General features: G+C 45.5%; 1 protein-coding gene across 1 annotated transcript in view; it reads right to left on the reverse strand.

The window, feature by feature from the left end:
- LOC142578350 (phospholipid-transporting ATPase ABCA3-like) overlaps nucleotides 1–17,307 on the reverse strand; it is a 107,301-nt gene that overhangs the window by 37,871 nt on the left and 52,123 nt on the right. Inside the window, exons 12-16 of the mRNA XM_075687747.1 lie at nucleotides 8,370–8,542; nucleotides 6,175–6,388; nucleotides 4,046–4,202; nucleotides 2,975–3,234; nucleotides 1,220–1,419 (exon numbers count right to left, since the gene is read on the reverse strand). Of these exons, the coding sequence (XP_075543862.1) occupies nucleotides 1,220–1,419; nucleotides 2,975–3,234; nucleotides 4,046–4,202; nucleotides 6,175–6,388; nucleotides 8,370–8,542 (1,004 nt within the window). The remainder of the gene's footprint in view (nucleotides 1–1,219; nucleotides 1,420–2,974; nucleotides 3,235–4,045; nucleotides 4,203–6,174; nucleotides 6,389–8,369; nucleotides 8,543–17,307) is intronic.

A 17,307-nucleotide genomic window follows, 5' to 3' on the forward strand; every position in this document is an offset into this window, starting at 1 on the left:
ACTGCACGCTGCTCCCACTGCGCGCGCTGTGCCGCCTGTTGGCGCCGCCGTAAAGTCCGCGCTGGACGTGGGCTCGATTGTGCCGAGCATCGGGGAAATTAAAATCATCTTTTCTTGTAATTACAGAGTGGCACGCTTGCAGTAGTAATTACCTAGAAGTTAAAATTACATTATGGGGTTTTACGTGCCAACACCACTTTCTGATTATAAGGCACGCCGTAGTGGGGGACTCCGGAAATTTTGACCACCTGGGGTTCTGTAACGGGCACCTAAATCTAAGTACACAGGTATCTTTTTTTTTTTCGCATTTCGCCCCCATCTAAATAAGGCTGCCGTGGCCGGGATTCAATTCCGCCACCTCGTGCTCAGCAGCCCAACACCATAGCCACTGAGCAACCACGGCGGGTACCTAGAACTTGGCGTCACAGACGTTCAAAAAAGAGCGGCATACACCTGCTGGCACATCCCCCCAACTCAAGTTGGTCGGATTCGCTACCCATTCGACCCAGGTTTGCGGGAGGATGGACGGACGGACTGACGGACGGACTGACGAATGAATGAATGAATGAATGAATGAATGAATGAATGAATGAATGAATGAATGAATGAATGAATGAATGAATGAATGAATGAATGGATGGATGGATGGATGGATGGATGGATGGATGGATGGATGGATGGATGGACCGGTAGCGTCTGCAAAGTGGGTGCAGTATATCCGAAGGATGCTAGTCGCATTAGAATAGTTTGCGTTTTTCTTTAGTAGCGCAAATATTGCTTCGCTATGTGATATCGAGTGCTACGGCGAGTTATCGGTGAAGCCCAATATAACTAAATATTTTGCACCATCATTCGTAAATTTTAAGATCCGACAACATTTCTCTTGCCGAGAATAACTACCTTAATATGCAGGCGAGCGGCGTCATTTTGGTAATTCTGGGCGCCATGAGTAGCGTACAAAAATGACGCAGACATGACAAGCGCAGCTCAAAACAAAACTTTATTCCTAAGGGCTAAAAATAATGCACTCGCTAGGCTCTTAAATCAGGATGAAGTGTATTGGAAGAACCTTGTCGTGTGCATTTAAAAACATACTGAGGTACTTCTTTTCGTACAGCAACGAGGAGCATTGCCCATAATTTAGCGTCATCGTAGCAACGTTGATGACGTCTTAGCATGAGACGCAACAGTGTTTGCATACGGTCAAAGAGCGACGTACCCCGCCGCCTTGGTAATCTGATAGCCGAAGTGGACGTTGAAGACGTATTTGAAGAAGTTTCCACTTGCATAGTCCAGAAGACCGCGGGGAATGTCCGTATCCGTATCTACGTCTCTTATGAAGTATTGGCGCCGATTACTGAACATGGGCTCCAAGTAGCGCTTGCGGAATTTCTCCTCTTTGTCGGCCTGCGAGAAACCCTGAAAGGCAAAGACAAAGCAGGCTTCACACACTGCTTGCGAATAGCAGGCGAAGGCAGAAACCGTAATTACAGGAAAAGTTAGCAATAATACATTTCTGCACGGTCCAATGATTCCTCTGGGAATCGTAAAGCTTTGTATGACTTATCCGACATTGAGAAAAACAAACAGCTGAACTATTTTCTGGAATGTGGGCGTAAGCAATTCTAATGACGCAATCTGTTGACTTCATGCCTGATATATACAAGAGTCTCCCTGATATCTCAACAAATATCCATTGGTGACATCACGCTGAGATTAGGCCTCTGTGCTAGTGTGTTTAAAGTCTGCTGCCTTATGCTTATAACCTGCCTTGGGTGGCATCACATTAGGTGGCATAAATATGGCCTTCAAATTATGCCTGGCCGTATTTCACACCTGTAAACTAGTAATTTATTAGGTCTGAAGAACTACATGAAAGTTACAAGGCATTGAGTTGGAAGTTCATGGGAAGAACATTTTGGTTAATTTGTCAAAAACCTCAAGCGAGAATTTTGTCATTATTTGTTGCCAGTTGTTTGTCGACAAAACGGACGTAATATAAAGTTTTCACTTGATCAAGAATATTCGGACAAGGGTTATTTACAGGAAAATATGGGCGCACACCTTGCAATTTGTAATATAGCACCAGCACTCGTCTGCGTTAAAATGTAGCCGTGTTTGGCACATTCGCTCCATTCCCGCAGTACAACTGCTGCACGCGACATCTTTTCTTCTACTAGTGCCCGGTGGTGAGTTAGAGGTGAAGTCAAATAGTACAAAATAATTTGCACTATCGTTAATACATTTTAGGCTACATAAATGTTTCTCTCGGGCATACGTGCCATCTACGGGGGAGGGGGCGTGAGGGGTGCTCTCCCCCCCCTCTCGATTACGTTCACAAGCGGGGCCGAAAACCTTTGGCAGCCCCAATCACTAGCTGTTGCAAACAATGTCAAAAGGAATTTCTCTTTGTACAAAGCCATGAAGCGTGCCTAAATAATTTTAAAATATTACCATTAATGTGATCATTTATTTCGTGTGCCTCCCTCATTGCGCAGCTATAGTCCGTCTTCAAAAAAAATTTGCTTACAGTTTCGTTATTCAACAAAGTGTTTCTTTGGAAATGCAGCGATTTCCTGCTGTAATCTATTTTTTTTTTGTGTGTGCTTAATGAAACTCGTCCTGTTGCCTTGTTGTGTTAACCCTTGTAATTTTTGCGGGAAACAATGTTTCGCGCTTCACAGTCTGTTCCGCGATCAGCAGGCGACGCGCCTGCCTTGAAACATGATCGACAGAGGCACGAGCTGCGAAAGATTTTGCACTGCCGTCGTCCCGTCGCCTCTGCACACAAGCGCTGAAAGAAAAAAAAGAAGCACGATGCTGACCAATATCACACGTGCTTTCTTTGTGACCTTTACAAGTTCGCTCTCCACGGGGGGCGTGGCACGCACGTGCATCGTGCACAGGAGCTTCACGGAAGCAGCAAGTTCACCGTCCAAGGAGATTCACGACGACGACGACGACGACGACTCACCACGGCGAACACGACGACCTCCGGGAAGGTGTACCTGAGCGTGTCGTCCACGTTTTGCACGTCGCGCAAGCTGCCCCGCAAGCCCCAGAACTCGAGCAAGAACAGCAGCCACAGCAGCACCGGCGGCAGCAACCAGCTGAAGAGCGGCATCCGCTTCTCGCGCCACACGTGGATGGCGCGCTTGGTGAACACGGCCCGCAGGCGAGCCAGCAGGGTCGCCTCCGAGGACGTCGTGTCGGCCATGTTCTCCACCACGGGAACTGCGCGTTTGTTGCCGAGCGGAGACGAGCGATACACGTTTCGCGTGGCGTGAATTGAGGCTGCCAGTTCAAAAACAAGGGCAGGGGGTGGAGGAAACGAATGAAGCAACACATTGGCCGAAAGGACAGATAGGAGAGATGATCTCTCTACCTCACATATCAAATTCTAATGGGGCCCTGCCGTATGTTGCTGGCACAGGATGTGCCAGCAATGCCTGCTCTCTAATCAGCTTTTAGTTCTTGGTGTTTCTTAGGCGAAGAGGTGCATGGTCGAAATTAACCCGCAGTCTCCCACTACGCCGTCAGAGTCTAATATTGATTTTTTTGCAAGCCTCCCTTTTTTCACTTCACATAGGCATTAAGGCTTCCGAACAACAAAAGAAAGTGCTTGAAAAGTGATGCTTGATCAAAAACGACGTTTTTACTTTCCGGAGGTGCCCAACCCGCAAACGTCTCTGCGTGTCCGCTTTGATAAAGTGGTAAGCTGCGAGGCCTGTGCCACGCAAGAAACCTTTATGCAAATATTCAATTTTATTAATAATGTAAAGATAACGGGAAAAACATCTCGATTAGTACTACACACAACTAGTTCCCGTTGCTCGAGACTGAATCTTTTGAGCACCTGAGCTACGAGACATCGCATTCGAGTGAATGCTTTTGGACCGATTTCGATCACGCATGGCAGAAAATTTCCGGCGCGTCTCCCTTCTCTGTGCTGTGCAGCTGCACCGGTGCATGGGCCCACAACACTGCACACCAAACCTACGGCGTCTGCTTCAGCCTTTGACACATGGTCGCTGTTGTCATTTACCTCTGGCTTCCATGAGCGATGGGTCATCGGCCTGCGTGGCTCGCTGTTGGCGGTGCACGTGATGGTCCTCTCCCACGCAGATTAAGACGTCCTCCAGGGAGGTCACGGTGAGGCCCACCGACTCGATGCCGAGTTCCTTTGTCCGTTGTTCGATATCCTGCATTCGACGACGAGTCCCCTTGAAATGCTAGCAGTACTTTAGGTCAGGAAGCCATGCAGATACAGATGATTCTTTGTTGTTCAACTTTTCTCGTCTTTCACCATCGAAAGACTGGTTGAGTGCACAGACAACGCGTTCCCCTCGTCAAGTCCTCGGAATCCGCGTACTATGTCTACAGCAAATAAAAAAAACTTGCTGTGACACAGACCTAGCCAGGGTTGTCCTCGCCTCCGGTACCAAAATAGTCCACCCAGAGGTACACTGTAGGCCTTTTCTTGCTCCTTCAAGGCAAGATCTATTGAAGGCAAGACTTTCAAATGCCTTCAGTGAGATCATTTGAAACTTCTTCCCGTATAATTTTTAGGGCTGCCCATCTGCCGCAGCCTAGAGCACATTTTATGTAAAAGAGAGGTGCGTCTCTATTAAGACCTATGCACACGACACCCTTTGGAGCTTTTCTTCTCAACAAATAGTTATCTCCTTCTACTCTGTTAGCTTTTCTTGAACGCTGTACGCCCGGTACTTTCAGATCGCCAACGTGATTAGCGTAGCAGCGCGACACAGCGTTCTTGACAGGAAACTAGCGATCACATAGTGTTTTAAAAAAAGAACGTATGCGAGACAGATGACGATCGCTGCTTGCTGAGAATATAAGCTCCGAAAGGCGTGGTTTGTTAAGAGCATAGTTACTCCCGCTAAAAGGAATCCCAGTTTCTTAAAAAAGGAGTCGCAGTTACTCCTTTTTCTTGTTTTTAAAGGGGATCTGCAACACATTTGCAGCTAATCATAGAATGTCCTCCCTAATAAAGGGACCAATCAGCGCGCGAGGTTGTCTCATCATCTCGACGGCTAGCGGGCTCGTCCTCCGCGCCCCGTGGCGGTCGAGGCATCTACACTCTTAAACAAATGTACACCCTTTGGGTCGTATCTTGCCACACAACCATAATCATCATCTGTATTTCTTGCGTTTCCTTTCTTGAAAACGCTGCGCTCGCCGCTCTCCTGTAGAGAATGCTCTGTCGCGCTGATAACGTGCATGCCGTTCTTGACTTGGAAGTACCGGGCTCGCAGCGTTAAAGAAAGGAAATGCGGACAAGACAAATGACTATTGTTGTTGTGTGGCAAGATACGACCCAAAGGGCGTAATTTCGCTTAAGAGCGTACGCTATGCAACACGCCGGTGCAATCTCGCAGGCCACGCTCAGCTGATGCGGCTACGCGCTACTGATGTGTGTAGACCAGAAGCGCAAAGATGAAATATATTTACCTTTGTCCTTTTGAGATCGCAGACATGTGTAATACATCTTTACAGACTCAAAATTAACAGTTATAGTATTTCTAACAATGTTATCGCGATCGCGAAATCAGCCAATAACTGTTGATGGGCTTGGCTGCTTGCGATGACGCTGCAGGAGGACATCGCGAAGGAGAAAGCAAGAGCAATCATTGTTTTTCACATGAGATTGTAAATCCCGAATTACATGCAATGCATTAACACTATACTCGCATGGTCACTGCAGTTTCGTCTACAGATCGGCAACGCTTTCTCATTATGTTCAGAAAGTGTTTCGAAGCCTTAAGTGCTGGGTAAGGGGTTTGGTCATAAAAGAATCGCCGTCGCTCCCTTCGTTGTTTTTTGAGTACTGGATAAACGGATTCGCCAAAAAGGAGCAGCAGTTACTCCCTTTGTTGCTTTTACGCTCTGGCTACGCGCATTCGCTAGAAAAGGAGCCGCCGTTACTCCTTTTGTTGATTTTAAGCACTGGGTAAATGAATTCGCCAAGAAAGGAGTCGCCCTTACTCTTTTCGTTGCTTTTAAGCACTGGGTAAACGCATTCGCCAAGAAAGGAGTCCCCGTGACTCCTTTTTGTTGCTCTTAAGCACTGGGTAAACGGATTCGCCAAGAAAGGAGTCACAGTGACCCTATTCGTTGTTCCGAATAGCTGGGTAAATGGCGTCGCCGCCGCACCTTAAACATGTCAATGATGATCTTCGTGGTGATGATCTGTCCCAGAAGGAAGACCGCCTCGTTGGCACGGTCGCTCTGCACGCGCGCTTTCGGCGCGTACTTGCGCAGCAGCTCGACGACGGCCGGCACGTTGCACTTGGTTGGTAGCTTGTTGATGTGCATGCGGTAGCCAGTGCTGAAGCGCTGTTTGAGGAACGTCGGTGAGCCGGTGCACCTGCGCGATACAAAAGATGAACATTTATCCGCTATAAGTGGAGGAAAGTCCACTAAAGAGAAAGTCGTCACCCGCGCGACTATAGCACACGCTGTTCCAAAGGAACCCCGAAACGGGTTTGTTAGAAATAATGTTTGGCAGTTGAAGAAAAACTTCCCCCGGTTCGAGGAGCCACAGCCGGGATCAACGCCCTCTCCGGGGTGGTAGCTCCACAATCTCACGTCAACCAGCAAGCTAGCAGATTGCAGCGAGAGGCCGGATTAATCTACAACTCCAAGTAAACTGAAGATGTCAGCGAGTGCCCGCGGTCATCCAGTGACATGTTTTCCTATTTGTCTGTGAGAGCGTAACAACACCACGCTTGTTAACCTGTTAGTAAGCGAATGTTTACAAGTTTGCACGGCAGATAATACTACTATCCTTACTTCGTATAGCTGTCTAATAACTTGCTATCGCAATCGATATTTCGCCTTTCGGGAGAAATTGCGACATACTTATATCATTTTCCGCTTTGACTTCTGCAGTAGATGTTCTTTTCCTGCACTTCACTAACAGGCTTGACCCGGAGGGTTCCTACCAAGGTGAGCGAAGCGTGTGCGCGGGGGGGGGGGGGTGAGGGCCGCGGGGGGGGGCGGCCGCAGACTAATCAATGACACCGCGTTATTACTGCGAATTTGTTTTATTCTAAACTATTCTTCTGCAAGTTGTACTGCAGTTCTTGTTCATAGCTGGGCGGCGCATACGCAGAGCGTGTGTGTGTGGCACGTACTTCTCTCGTCGCCGACAGCCATGGCAATTATGTTACGTGCCCCTCAATGACACGTGCCAACAACTGACGACACAATAACCTATCCTTCGCCATTATGAACTCTGTAACGGCCGCTATGATCCCGTTTGGACGGAAATTTAAGCGGCCGTTAAACGGGTGCAAAGCATGTAACCATTCGTAGTATCTAGGCAAATGACCGTTAGAAGCAAGATTCCCCAGCAAAAAGACCCCAGAATATTTCTCACCGTATGGATCTAGCTCAGTGGCGTAGCAATGGGGGGGTCCGGGTGGCCGTGGGCCCCAGGTGCAAGGGGCCAGCGGGGGAGGGGGTGGTGGGGGGTCATATAAGTTTGAGGACACCCGGAAATTGTCTATATCCTCGCCGTCCTCGACTACACCCGGTGGGGGGGGGGGGATGCAAAAGACCTATGGGCCCCGGGTGCCTGACGACCTAGCTACGCCACTGATCTAGCTACAAAGCACCTACCCCCGGCATGCGTACCATGCTGTTCCACTCCTCCTTCGCGCCCTCAAAGATATCATCGCTTGTCCCAACCAGTCGGCGCACTTTACTAGCTCTCCACCTCCCTTTCACCCGCACCCTCAACTCCACAGTCTGGCCACAACCAACGAACGCAGCATCTGCCCCCCTCGCCTTCCACAAAGAAAGCGACGTTTTACATGTTAACGTCTGCAGTAACGCTAGTAATTCCGCAAAGTAACTTCCCAGTAGCCCAGTAATCGCCGACCGAGGCATCAAAACAGAGTTTCGCTTCGATAGGTGTTTTACTCGCGGACAACTTCCTGTGGCAGTGAATGGAAAGTTACGGAAGAAAAGCACGCACAAGTTAAACAGTCTCACATCCTCAACCACGTTAGTTTAAGCAAGACCTAAACATATTATTTATAACCGCGAAACAGTACATACACAACTCAGTTTTAAATTTCGTTTTTTTTTTTCATTCTCTCTTCCGTGCGCGGGCAAATACGAAACCACCGCCCGTGGACGCTACGCTGATCCAGCATTTGTTACAAGAAACTGAAAGCGCTGTCAAGTTCTGCCGGACTACTTAGAGCCGTATAACTCGTGTGCAGAAGCTTCGATCGCTCGTGTATGGCTTTCTTTTCAGTGCCACATAAAGTTGTTACGCCGTTGATGCATGCTGTCGGTGCATCTTCTTCGCACAATTCGCTCCTCCTTGCTATACACACCTTATACGTCCGTTGGCCATGATTGCGATCCGGTCTCCCAGCACGTCCGCCTCGTCCAAGTGTTGGGTGGTCAGCAGGACGCAGGTGGTGCGCCGCAGCTTCAGCAGCAGCTCCCACAGTTCGCGCCGTCCGTCCGAGTCCATGCTGGTAGTCGGCTCGTCCAGGATGACCACCTGAATGTCGCGCACCGACTCGCGCAGCTCACTAATTGGCAAATTTCGGTTTCCCAAACGCATTACGACCTTAAGTAGTGTTCGCGCCGGTACGCTACAAATAGTAAGTTTACGATATATATACATATGTGCGTGTTTGTGTGCGTTTAAACGAGAAGAGGTCCGATTTCTATTAGTCGAATCATAAGAAGCCAACAAATGGACGGAGCAGGGAAATATATTCGTAATTCTTAACTGAAGTAAAAGAAATGGTAAATAAATGGAAAGGAAATGTATGGAAGACAGAAATGGATACGAACCCGCGTCTTCGCATTACGTGTGTGATCTTACCAATTCAGTTACCGCGGCGACACTTTCCCATCCACTTCCTGTGGTAATTATGTCTGTCTACTAGAACTAACAATGAAAGTGGTAGAACAGAACTGCTTGTTGGCCTAATTGGTGCTTGCTAAAAAGACATGTTTTTTTGCCGCAATGGAACACTCACAAAAGGAAGACTCATAAAGACAACACAGGCGGCACTTCCAACTGATTTATTTTGGACTGTGACCCAATAATATATGTACACATACACGCATGCGCTGGCTGTTCACAGATCTACGTTACCCAGCGGTCAAACAATCTAGTTTCTGATTTATAGAGCACGATAGATGTATCACTAATGCAAGTTGTTCCTTTCTTTTTTATATAGTACACTCTAAAAACAAAGGGAGTGCCGGGCACTCTCTTTGAGGGAGTAGCGGCTTGTCCCATATTTCACTCTCTTTTCGAGAGTAGATGGACCCTCTTTGAGAGAGAGTAGGTCAACTCCTGTTGACAGAGTTTTGTTACTCCACCGTCAGGGATTGCTAGTACTCTTCCGCAGAGTGATAATACTCTTCCCACAGGGAGTGCTAGTACTCTTCCGCAGAGTGCTAATACTCTCACCGCAGGGGTAATGGCACTCCACCAGACCGAGTACTTCTACTCCCCCAAACAGAGTGCTAGTACTCTTCCCAATACCCTCTTAGCGAAGTCCTGGCCACGCATGCAGGCAGGAAATCAGATCAAATTAGGGTCGCTGATATACCGTTCCCTAGGCGGCTCCTCAGAGTCAGTAGCCCAATTCCAAGCGGCCTACAGAATAGGCGTGAGCAAAGTTATGCAGGATTGTAAAGTCATTTTTCCTGGCTATTTGCTGCCTGCCTACCATGAGGCGTGACTGCTCGGAACCGGCCTATGCGTATGCGTCGCGAACGCCACTGCGGAGAAAAAAAAGCTAATTAACATTTAATTCGCAATTATCTTCGCACATTTCACAATCAGGAGACAATTAATCTAATTAGAACACGATAGTCGAGGGAATCACATAGTTATGGAGAACCACATTGCTCTATACATCACGTGGATTCGAACCCGCGTACACTCGCATCTATACAATTCAAAGCACACATCCTAACCATTACACCACAAAGCCACCACGCTCAGTCGTGTTGTTTTAGAGGTTATATATATAACAAATGTATTTGAGGAATCGGCTGCGGTGGGTGGAGTTTCTCTGCAGTGTGCTGTGCTGTTGTGTACTGGAATACGTTTGCGTTTGCATCATTTCCATTCCTTGCTACGACTAACGAAGGAATACAACGTAGACGACGACGTGAGAACTATTCACGGCTTGTCGTCACCCCAGGAAAATAATAAATGTGCCGTTCAGCTCACGATCGAGTGCTTTTCCAGTCCATGCATTATATGTTCTCCGAAAATACGCGGATACAAAGTATCGTGCCAACCATCCACGTATGTGAATTTAAGTCGCGCGTATACTGGTGAGCATGTCTGTTTATTTTTTCCGCCAGTTCCATTCGTATGTGGTTAACTGCGACGCCAGTACCAAGCATTTCGACGTGCCTCACGCTGCCGCGTAGGCGTTCTTTTCAAGTGCATTAGTTTAGAGTTCGGTTCAGTCCGCTGTGAGCTGTTGTCCTGCATTAGCAGCGGATCGTTAGCGTTTTGAAGAGCATGCATTCCAGCATTTGGAGACTGCTTATGCCGATAGCCGCGTCACATGCATTAGCACGCATGTTTAAATGACTAATGTGTCCACTTGTTACGCGTGCACTGCTCGTATCCTGTGGCAGTGCTCGTTCTAAAAGCTTCGAAGACCATCTACATTCATACGTGTGTTCAATATATATGCACAGGATGGACTTGTCGGCTAGTTGGTTGAGCATTTTAGAAGAAACAGCACAACGCAAGGACGACGCAAAAACATGGACCACACCACGAAGCACTGGTGTGGTTGATGCTTTTTTTCGTCCTGGTGTTTGCGCTGTTCCTTCTTGCACGATACACGCACACCACAGGTAGGCAAAAGTTTAGGAGCATAGGGTGTTAACTTTGTTTTCCCGTTTCCTCTCAGTGTCAATGGCACAATGCGTTGCCCGGAATTGCGCACGCTTACCCTCATATTCAGAAATGCATCATAGCTTGAAGCCCATGCTTGACTTGATCTAAATGACCCAAGCCGTGAACGCACCAAAAGAAAGGCAGTGAGCGTCTAGGGGACGTGCGCACCAGGCGTCGTTTATACAAAGTCAAGCATGAGCTTTGTATTAAGATACATTTCTGAATATGGGCGTTAGTCATCTACTTCTCACAGAAAATGTCGAAGAAACGCCCACCAAAACCAGGCACATTCGTAAACTTAACTAGGCAATACGAAGCTCCATAGAAAAAGAGTGGTATTAAAAGCTTTCAGTATTTTGCTTTACTCCAAAATGGTTGCGCTCTCGTGGCTTCAATGTACAGAGATAGTGCAGCGTTAGCTAAAAAGCATGAATTTCCAAACTCCGCGCCAAAATAAGCTTGTAAAATTATTTAGGTGCTAGAATCCAGGGTTTGTAGCGATCCTTGAAAACCCTTTATTTCTAAAATGCCATTTTCAAGGCATTGAAAACCCTGGAATTTTTAGAAGTACTGGAAAGTCCTTAAATTTGTACACTTGGCTAGACTTAGCAGACATTGCCAAGCGTTTTTTTTTTTTTCCCTTCTGTGACACTCTTCGCATGTCACAGATAATTGTCTGTGGAGGTAATAGAAAGAAAGCGACATCCTTAAAGTTGAAATTACAAAGGAGCTGCAGATACCAGTTTTAGGCACACGGAACCGGCGACAAATGTACTTGGAGGAGCAGAAGCAGGAAGCTCAACAGTTGAGGCAAAGAAAAGCAGTGATGAGTAAATCGAGAGCTACAGACACAATAAAAGGAAATTACAAACGACTTGCTTATTTGGTGGTGAAAAGCTGAGGCAACAGATGACATCACATACACTGTCAAACCAGACAGTATTCAAAAACCGCAAATGTTGCAGGTCCAAGTAGTTAATTGTGCTATTGCAGAAAAACTTTGAGCGCTTTTTTGAAATGCTTCCTTGTGTGCGCTTAGTGTGAAAGGCAAATTAGCAGTTTTTCAAATGTTTGAAATCAGTGAAATGCGGTTTGTTTTGTTTTCTTTTGTTTGCATTAAAGTTAACGATGTCGTTGAACAGGTTATTGCCTGTCCAAACTACTAAAAAAATCGCACGAGGTCCTTGAAGTTACTGTGTCGGGGCCTCGAAAGTTCTTGAAAACCATTGCATTTTTTTCTTCAATATTGCTACGAACCCAGTAGAACTGTCATGGAGTAAAAACCTTGACTGAACAGGGGCTTATACGAAGAGCACAGGAAGACAAGAAATGCAGTAGTAGGCATGGAGGGCCCTGAAAAAAATGTGCCACATCTGCTCATCTGCCTTATGTTTCTGCATTTACTGTCCCATTTTTAATAGAAGTGCACTTACTGTTCTACTCCAATAAACGCAACATTACCAACTCCAGTGTGGGGGCAGTCCTTCAGCCAGTGCAGAACTCTTTCTGTACATCCCTGTCAGCTCTGTCATTTTTCCAGCATTGTAGTACAAGATTTGTTAAACTGGTTTCGCAGAATATGAGCAGTACACTCTTAAATTAGCTGTTTATTTGTATGCTATTTGTATGTTCAGGTCCTCAGTTTGGTTGCATGACAAATTGCCATACCTCAATAGATACAAGAAAAAATGTTATCAGAGTTTAATAAAATCCAAACAGTAATAACCACAACAATATAATGACATACATTTCTTTTGGTACGTATACAGCCCATGTCTTGGCACTGTATAAATTCAACTATACATCGCAAGTACTGTGTCCTGACCACTATTATTCACATGTGTAAAACCATCACAGCAATTCTTCAACAAATATCACAGTGATTAGTGACATACACTTTGTAACTGCTTTACATGAGCATAATGTATACAAATGGTCCCTGTGTACCTACACATGACTAGTGCCACGCGAGTACTATTACTCACAGGTGTAAAACCAACAAAGCAGTTCTTTAAAAATATCACAGCGCTTAGTGACGTACATGCTGTAACTCCCTTGTAAAAGCTTAATACAAACACGTGAGCGCACAGAAAGCTAGCAGTGCGCCTACATGGAAATACCACCGCCTCAATACTAATTCACAAGTGTACAACCAACCAAGCAGTTCTTTAAAGAATATCACAATGCTTAGTGACATACAATTTGTAACTAGCTTATATAAGATTTATACAAACATGAGAACATACCCAAAGCTATCGGTGCACCTACATGGAAGTGCGGCCATCTGAACACTATTATTTGCAAGTGTAAGCTCAACAGAAAAGTTCGTTATAGTGACGCCCATTTTGTAACTGTCTTATACAAGCTTAGTGCAAGCACAAGAATGCGGAAAAAATAAATTAAAAACTTGCTCTATGAATACACAAACAGATCAACACAAATGGTAAACACCGCTTTGAAGACACGTGACCGTGACAAAGCGCAGTGCTGTGCCGGTTGAAACTGCCATCCACAAAAGTATTGAGCAATGCTTAAAACAACAAGCAATAAAGTGCTGAAAGACTGCATTTGTAACGTACCTATTTTAATTCAAATTTCTTGAATATAGGGCTCTCTTGCAGATAAGGCATCTGATCCAACTGACCTGATTTTACACCTGCTAAATGCATACAATGCACTCAGATATAACTGGTAATAATAATTATAAAAGGCATTTAAAAACTTGATAGTATGATGAAGATGCATGAATAGAAAAGTTGTGTCCCCCTCGTACTTGTTAAAAAGGTGTAAGTACGACACGTGTTCTTTTTTTCCGCAATTTTTGCATTAATGGACACCCGGGAACCTCGAACCCACAAAAAAAGAAGATACTGCTGTGTTAATAGTGTTGTGAATAATTTTTTGTGAAAGCTTTTTACAGACAAGTTGCAGTCTCGTTTCTGGAGGTTGAGCTGTATCATGCAAAATAACATGGAAAGTGGTCACATGGGAGCATGACACTATGCCACAATGTTCGTTTCAGTTGACTCTCTTGCCCTACAAGTCAGTGCTCACTGTGACCAGTGCTGGAACAGCAGTGTCTGTGTGATTTTCATTACACTTCTGTCCTATGCCATCTTTACCAGAGTTGGCGGCACATAGGTACCCAAATTTCGTTAGTGTTGCTTTCTCAGGTGGTTGTTTTTGATTTGCTCAATATCAGTTGGCACTTCAGCTGCATCAAACTTCTATTTTACCTCTTCAACAACAACATAAACAACAATCTTATGACACCTGTGTTGTCCTTCTGGTTGCCTACAAAGACCAGTTAATCTAGCAACAACACTGACAGTCTTTACTATCTTCTAATGGGGAAGAGGTGTGTCCCACCATGTGTTCCACGTTGTTGTCGCTATGTGGGCTGGCTGGGGAGGCAACAACTGTAATATGTTTGCATATTTTAAAGTGATGCTTGTACTGTGTTATAACACCTAACTTAGTCTTGCACTTGCTGCACAAGAACACTGGCTCACAGTCGTGGTGAAAAGCTTTTGTATGTTGAGCAAATGAGTTGTATGCACTACAAAAAAAGTCACAGTGATAGCAAACATGTTGCTCTACCAGGCCTGGTGCGGTTCCTTCTGACACTGCTGCTGATGCTGACACACTGCTGCTTGCCTCGTACACTGTTGCAGCTGCAGTAGACATGGCCGTCTCTGTATCTATTGCTGCCGTGCCACCTGTCATGGTAACTTCAGGTGGTATCGGGCTCACTTCTGCAACAGAGATGTCGTTTGCCCCTTGAGGGCTCTCGTCATCAGGGCCAATAATTTCGTAGGCATTGTCTCCTGCATTGAAGAACCAATAAGAACAGCCTGAATTAATAAACATAGCTCTAAAAAGTACGGACATCAAAACTTAACCACAAGCTTTGCACATCAGTGACCAGGCTTAAGGAATAATACTTGCAGGAGGAGTTACACAATTGTGTGCGTACATTACAGTTAAGCCTCATTAGAAGAGATACTCAAGAGGCACGGGAAACATGTCTCTCGAAACCAAAAATTTTAAAACACTGAGGAGCCAGACTAGATCACCTTATTATGCATCATCACTAAAGTATGTTTAGATATATCTGACGAAATAATTGCTCAGGGTGGCTTAAAGGGCCCCTAAACCACTTCTTGACATTTTTTGAACATTTCAAGTAAACATGCGCATCAAAATCAGAATGCAGTCACAATTGACGACGCCAAACGCCACAGTGTGTAGCACTGTGGGAGCACCACAATATGATGAAAACGACCCCGTGCGCCTCTCTGGACCTATCCTGCACCCCGCAGTTTGTCCTGACATCACCAGGCTGTCTCTGATGATGTCACCAGTTTCCGGTGCTGTCGATTGGTCGAACGAAAGTGTGCGACTGCCGGCAAGGCCTGCAAGCAAATACACACTCCTTCTTCCTCGTCGCGTTGCTCGCGATGCCATTGTGGGCAGCCAATGGGGGCAAAGAACAGAAATGCCAACAGAAGGGTCTCCCTACGAGGCTGTTTAACTAGAGTCACCATACAGTTCCATTGTATTGGCAAGGTCATTAGCGCCACCCCTCGCAGGATGACGGGCCTGCGCGGCAGCAACAGAGCTCGTTGGTGATGGCCTGTCCCGTAACATTTGGAGGTGTACTAGGCGAGGAAAAGATGATACTGTCCAGATGGTGTGTACCAGATGAAAGAGTAAAATGAGCGGGGACTACTTTTAGATAATCAAACACGTAGCTCCACAATTACTGGACCGTTTTGAAAAATTCTCGTGGCTACGTGTTCGTTGCCTTAACATGTACAACTGCAACACTGCAACTAAATTTCAACCTCGGTGGTTTAGGGGCCCTTTAAAGACATTCACAGCTTTTTAGTGACTGTAGATTGTGTTAGCTTCCTCCCTAACTTCTGGAAGTTAAACACTTCACTTTGCAAGCCTTGTTGCTCGCAGTGCCTTTGAGGTGCTCTTAGACGCTCGTCAGCTTCAACTGTCGACACTTTCTGCCCTGCACTGTCCTCGTTGCCCTCCTTTTCTAGTTCATGCTAAAGAGACATGCGCACTTGACCTGTGTGAGGATTGCGTGATCTTTACACCCTTCGGAGCACACAAGGTGCATGAAGTGAATGTGTCTGGGTTGTGTCCCTTCGAAGTAGTGAATACTTAAAAAGTCGTTAGTAACAAAGGTGACTCTTGCGTACAGTGTTGTTAATGTGGCAAACCAACCAAACCATTTTCAGATGTCTCTTACAACCAAGTGTATCTTGTAATGAGATTCTACTGTACTGAATATTTTTCATCTATGGATCATCTGCATGTACATATAGTCACAAAGGCATGCTGTGTGGAATGGCGAATTAGGAGAAAGCTCGTACTCTTTACTTTTTGTCCCTAATATAAGCAGCTGATAATAATATGATAAAAAGCAGGTAATGAGGCAAGCATGGAACATAATCCTTCAGCTCTAAACAGTTTTTTGGGCCTGCATCATTCCCTCATGACATAAGGAAACAACTTGATTGCAGTAATGGCTGCATGTGATCTGAGTTGATTGAAACAAACAATACGTAAGGTTGCCCTGTATGTAATTTTATCAGTGCTTTTTAGATGTCCTGCTGGCGATCCTGGCTGCACATTGTTTCTCATGCTTTTTGGCACGATTCCTTTATTTTCCACTCCACTCTTTTTTCTGGTTTTATCCCCTTTCCCTTCCCCCTTGCATAAAATAGCACACCTGAAGTATCAAATCTGTTGAATTATTGTGTGTATCATACCTGTTAACATGCGGGCTTCTCTGTGGTCTGTGTTGTATTTTTGCGCTGTACAAGTCAATTCAAAATGAAAGATGGAATGTCCCTGCCTATTGTGTGTGTGTGTGTGTGTGTGTGTATATATATATATATATATATATATATATATATATATATATATATATATATATATATATGTCTTTCTCATGTTTTGAAATATATGTACATTCAGGAGTGCCTGCATGCTCTTCTCCCCTGCTCCAGTGACGAAAAGGAGAGCCTTTTTGTGTAGCATAGTAAAACATTCACATGTTTTTGCTGTGCCCATTACATCACTTATCATATGGATCTGTCACAATATAGAGTAGCAGTGGTCTATAATACTAACTCAGCTCAACAAAACTATAGATTAGCACATACCGACATGCTGTGAAACAGCTGTTGCAAAGCCGCTGGTGCTGGCAATTTCCGCAGCACTGCAGTGGTACAGCAGAGTGCCACCTGTATAGTGACAAATGCATATGCATGTTAGCAACTCACTAGTTGCTGATGGTTTCATAAGCTTTACACTACACAATAAAGTAATCTAGACAACTTTGTTGGAACAAATACACA

The sequence above is a fragment of the Dermacentor variabilis genome, chromosome 4 (assembly GCF_050947875.1).
Source record: "Dermacentor variabilis isolate Ectoservices chromosome 4, ASM5094787v1, whole genome shotgun sequence".
NCBI classification, from domain to species: domain Eukaryota; kingdom Metazoa; phylum Arthropoda; class Arachnida; order Ixodida; family Ixodidae; genus Dermacentor; species Dermacentor variabilis.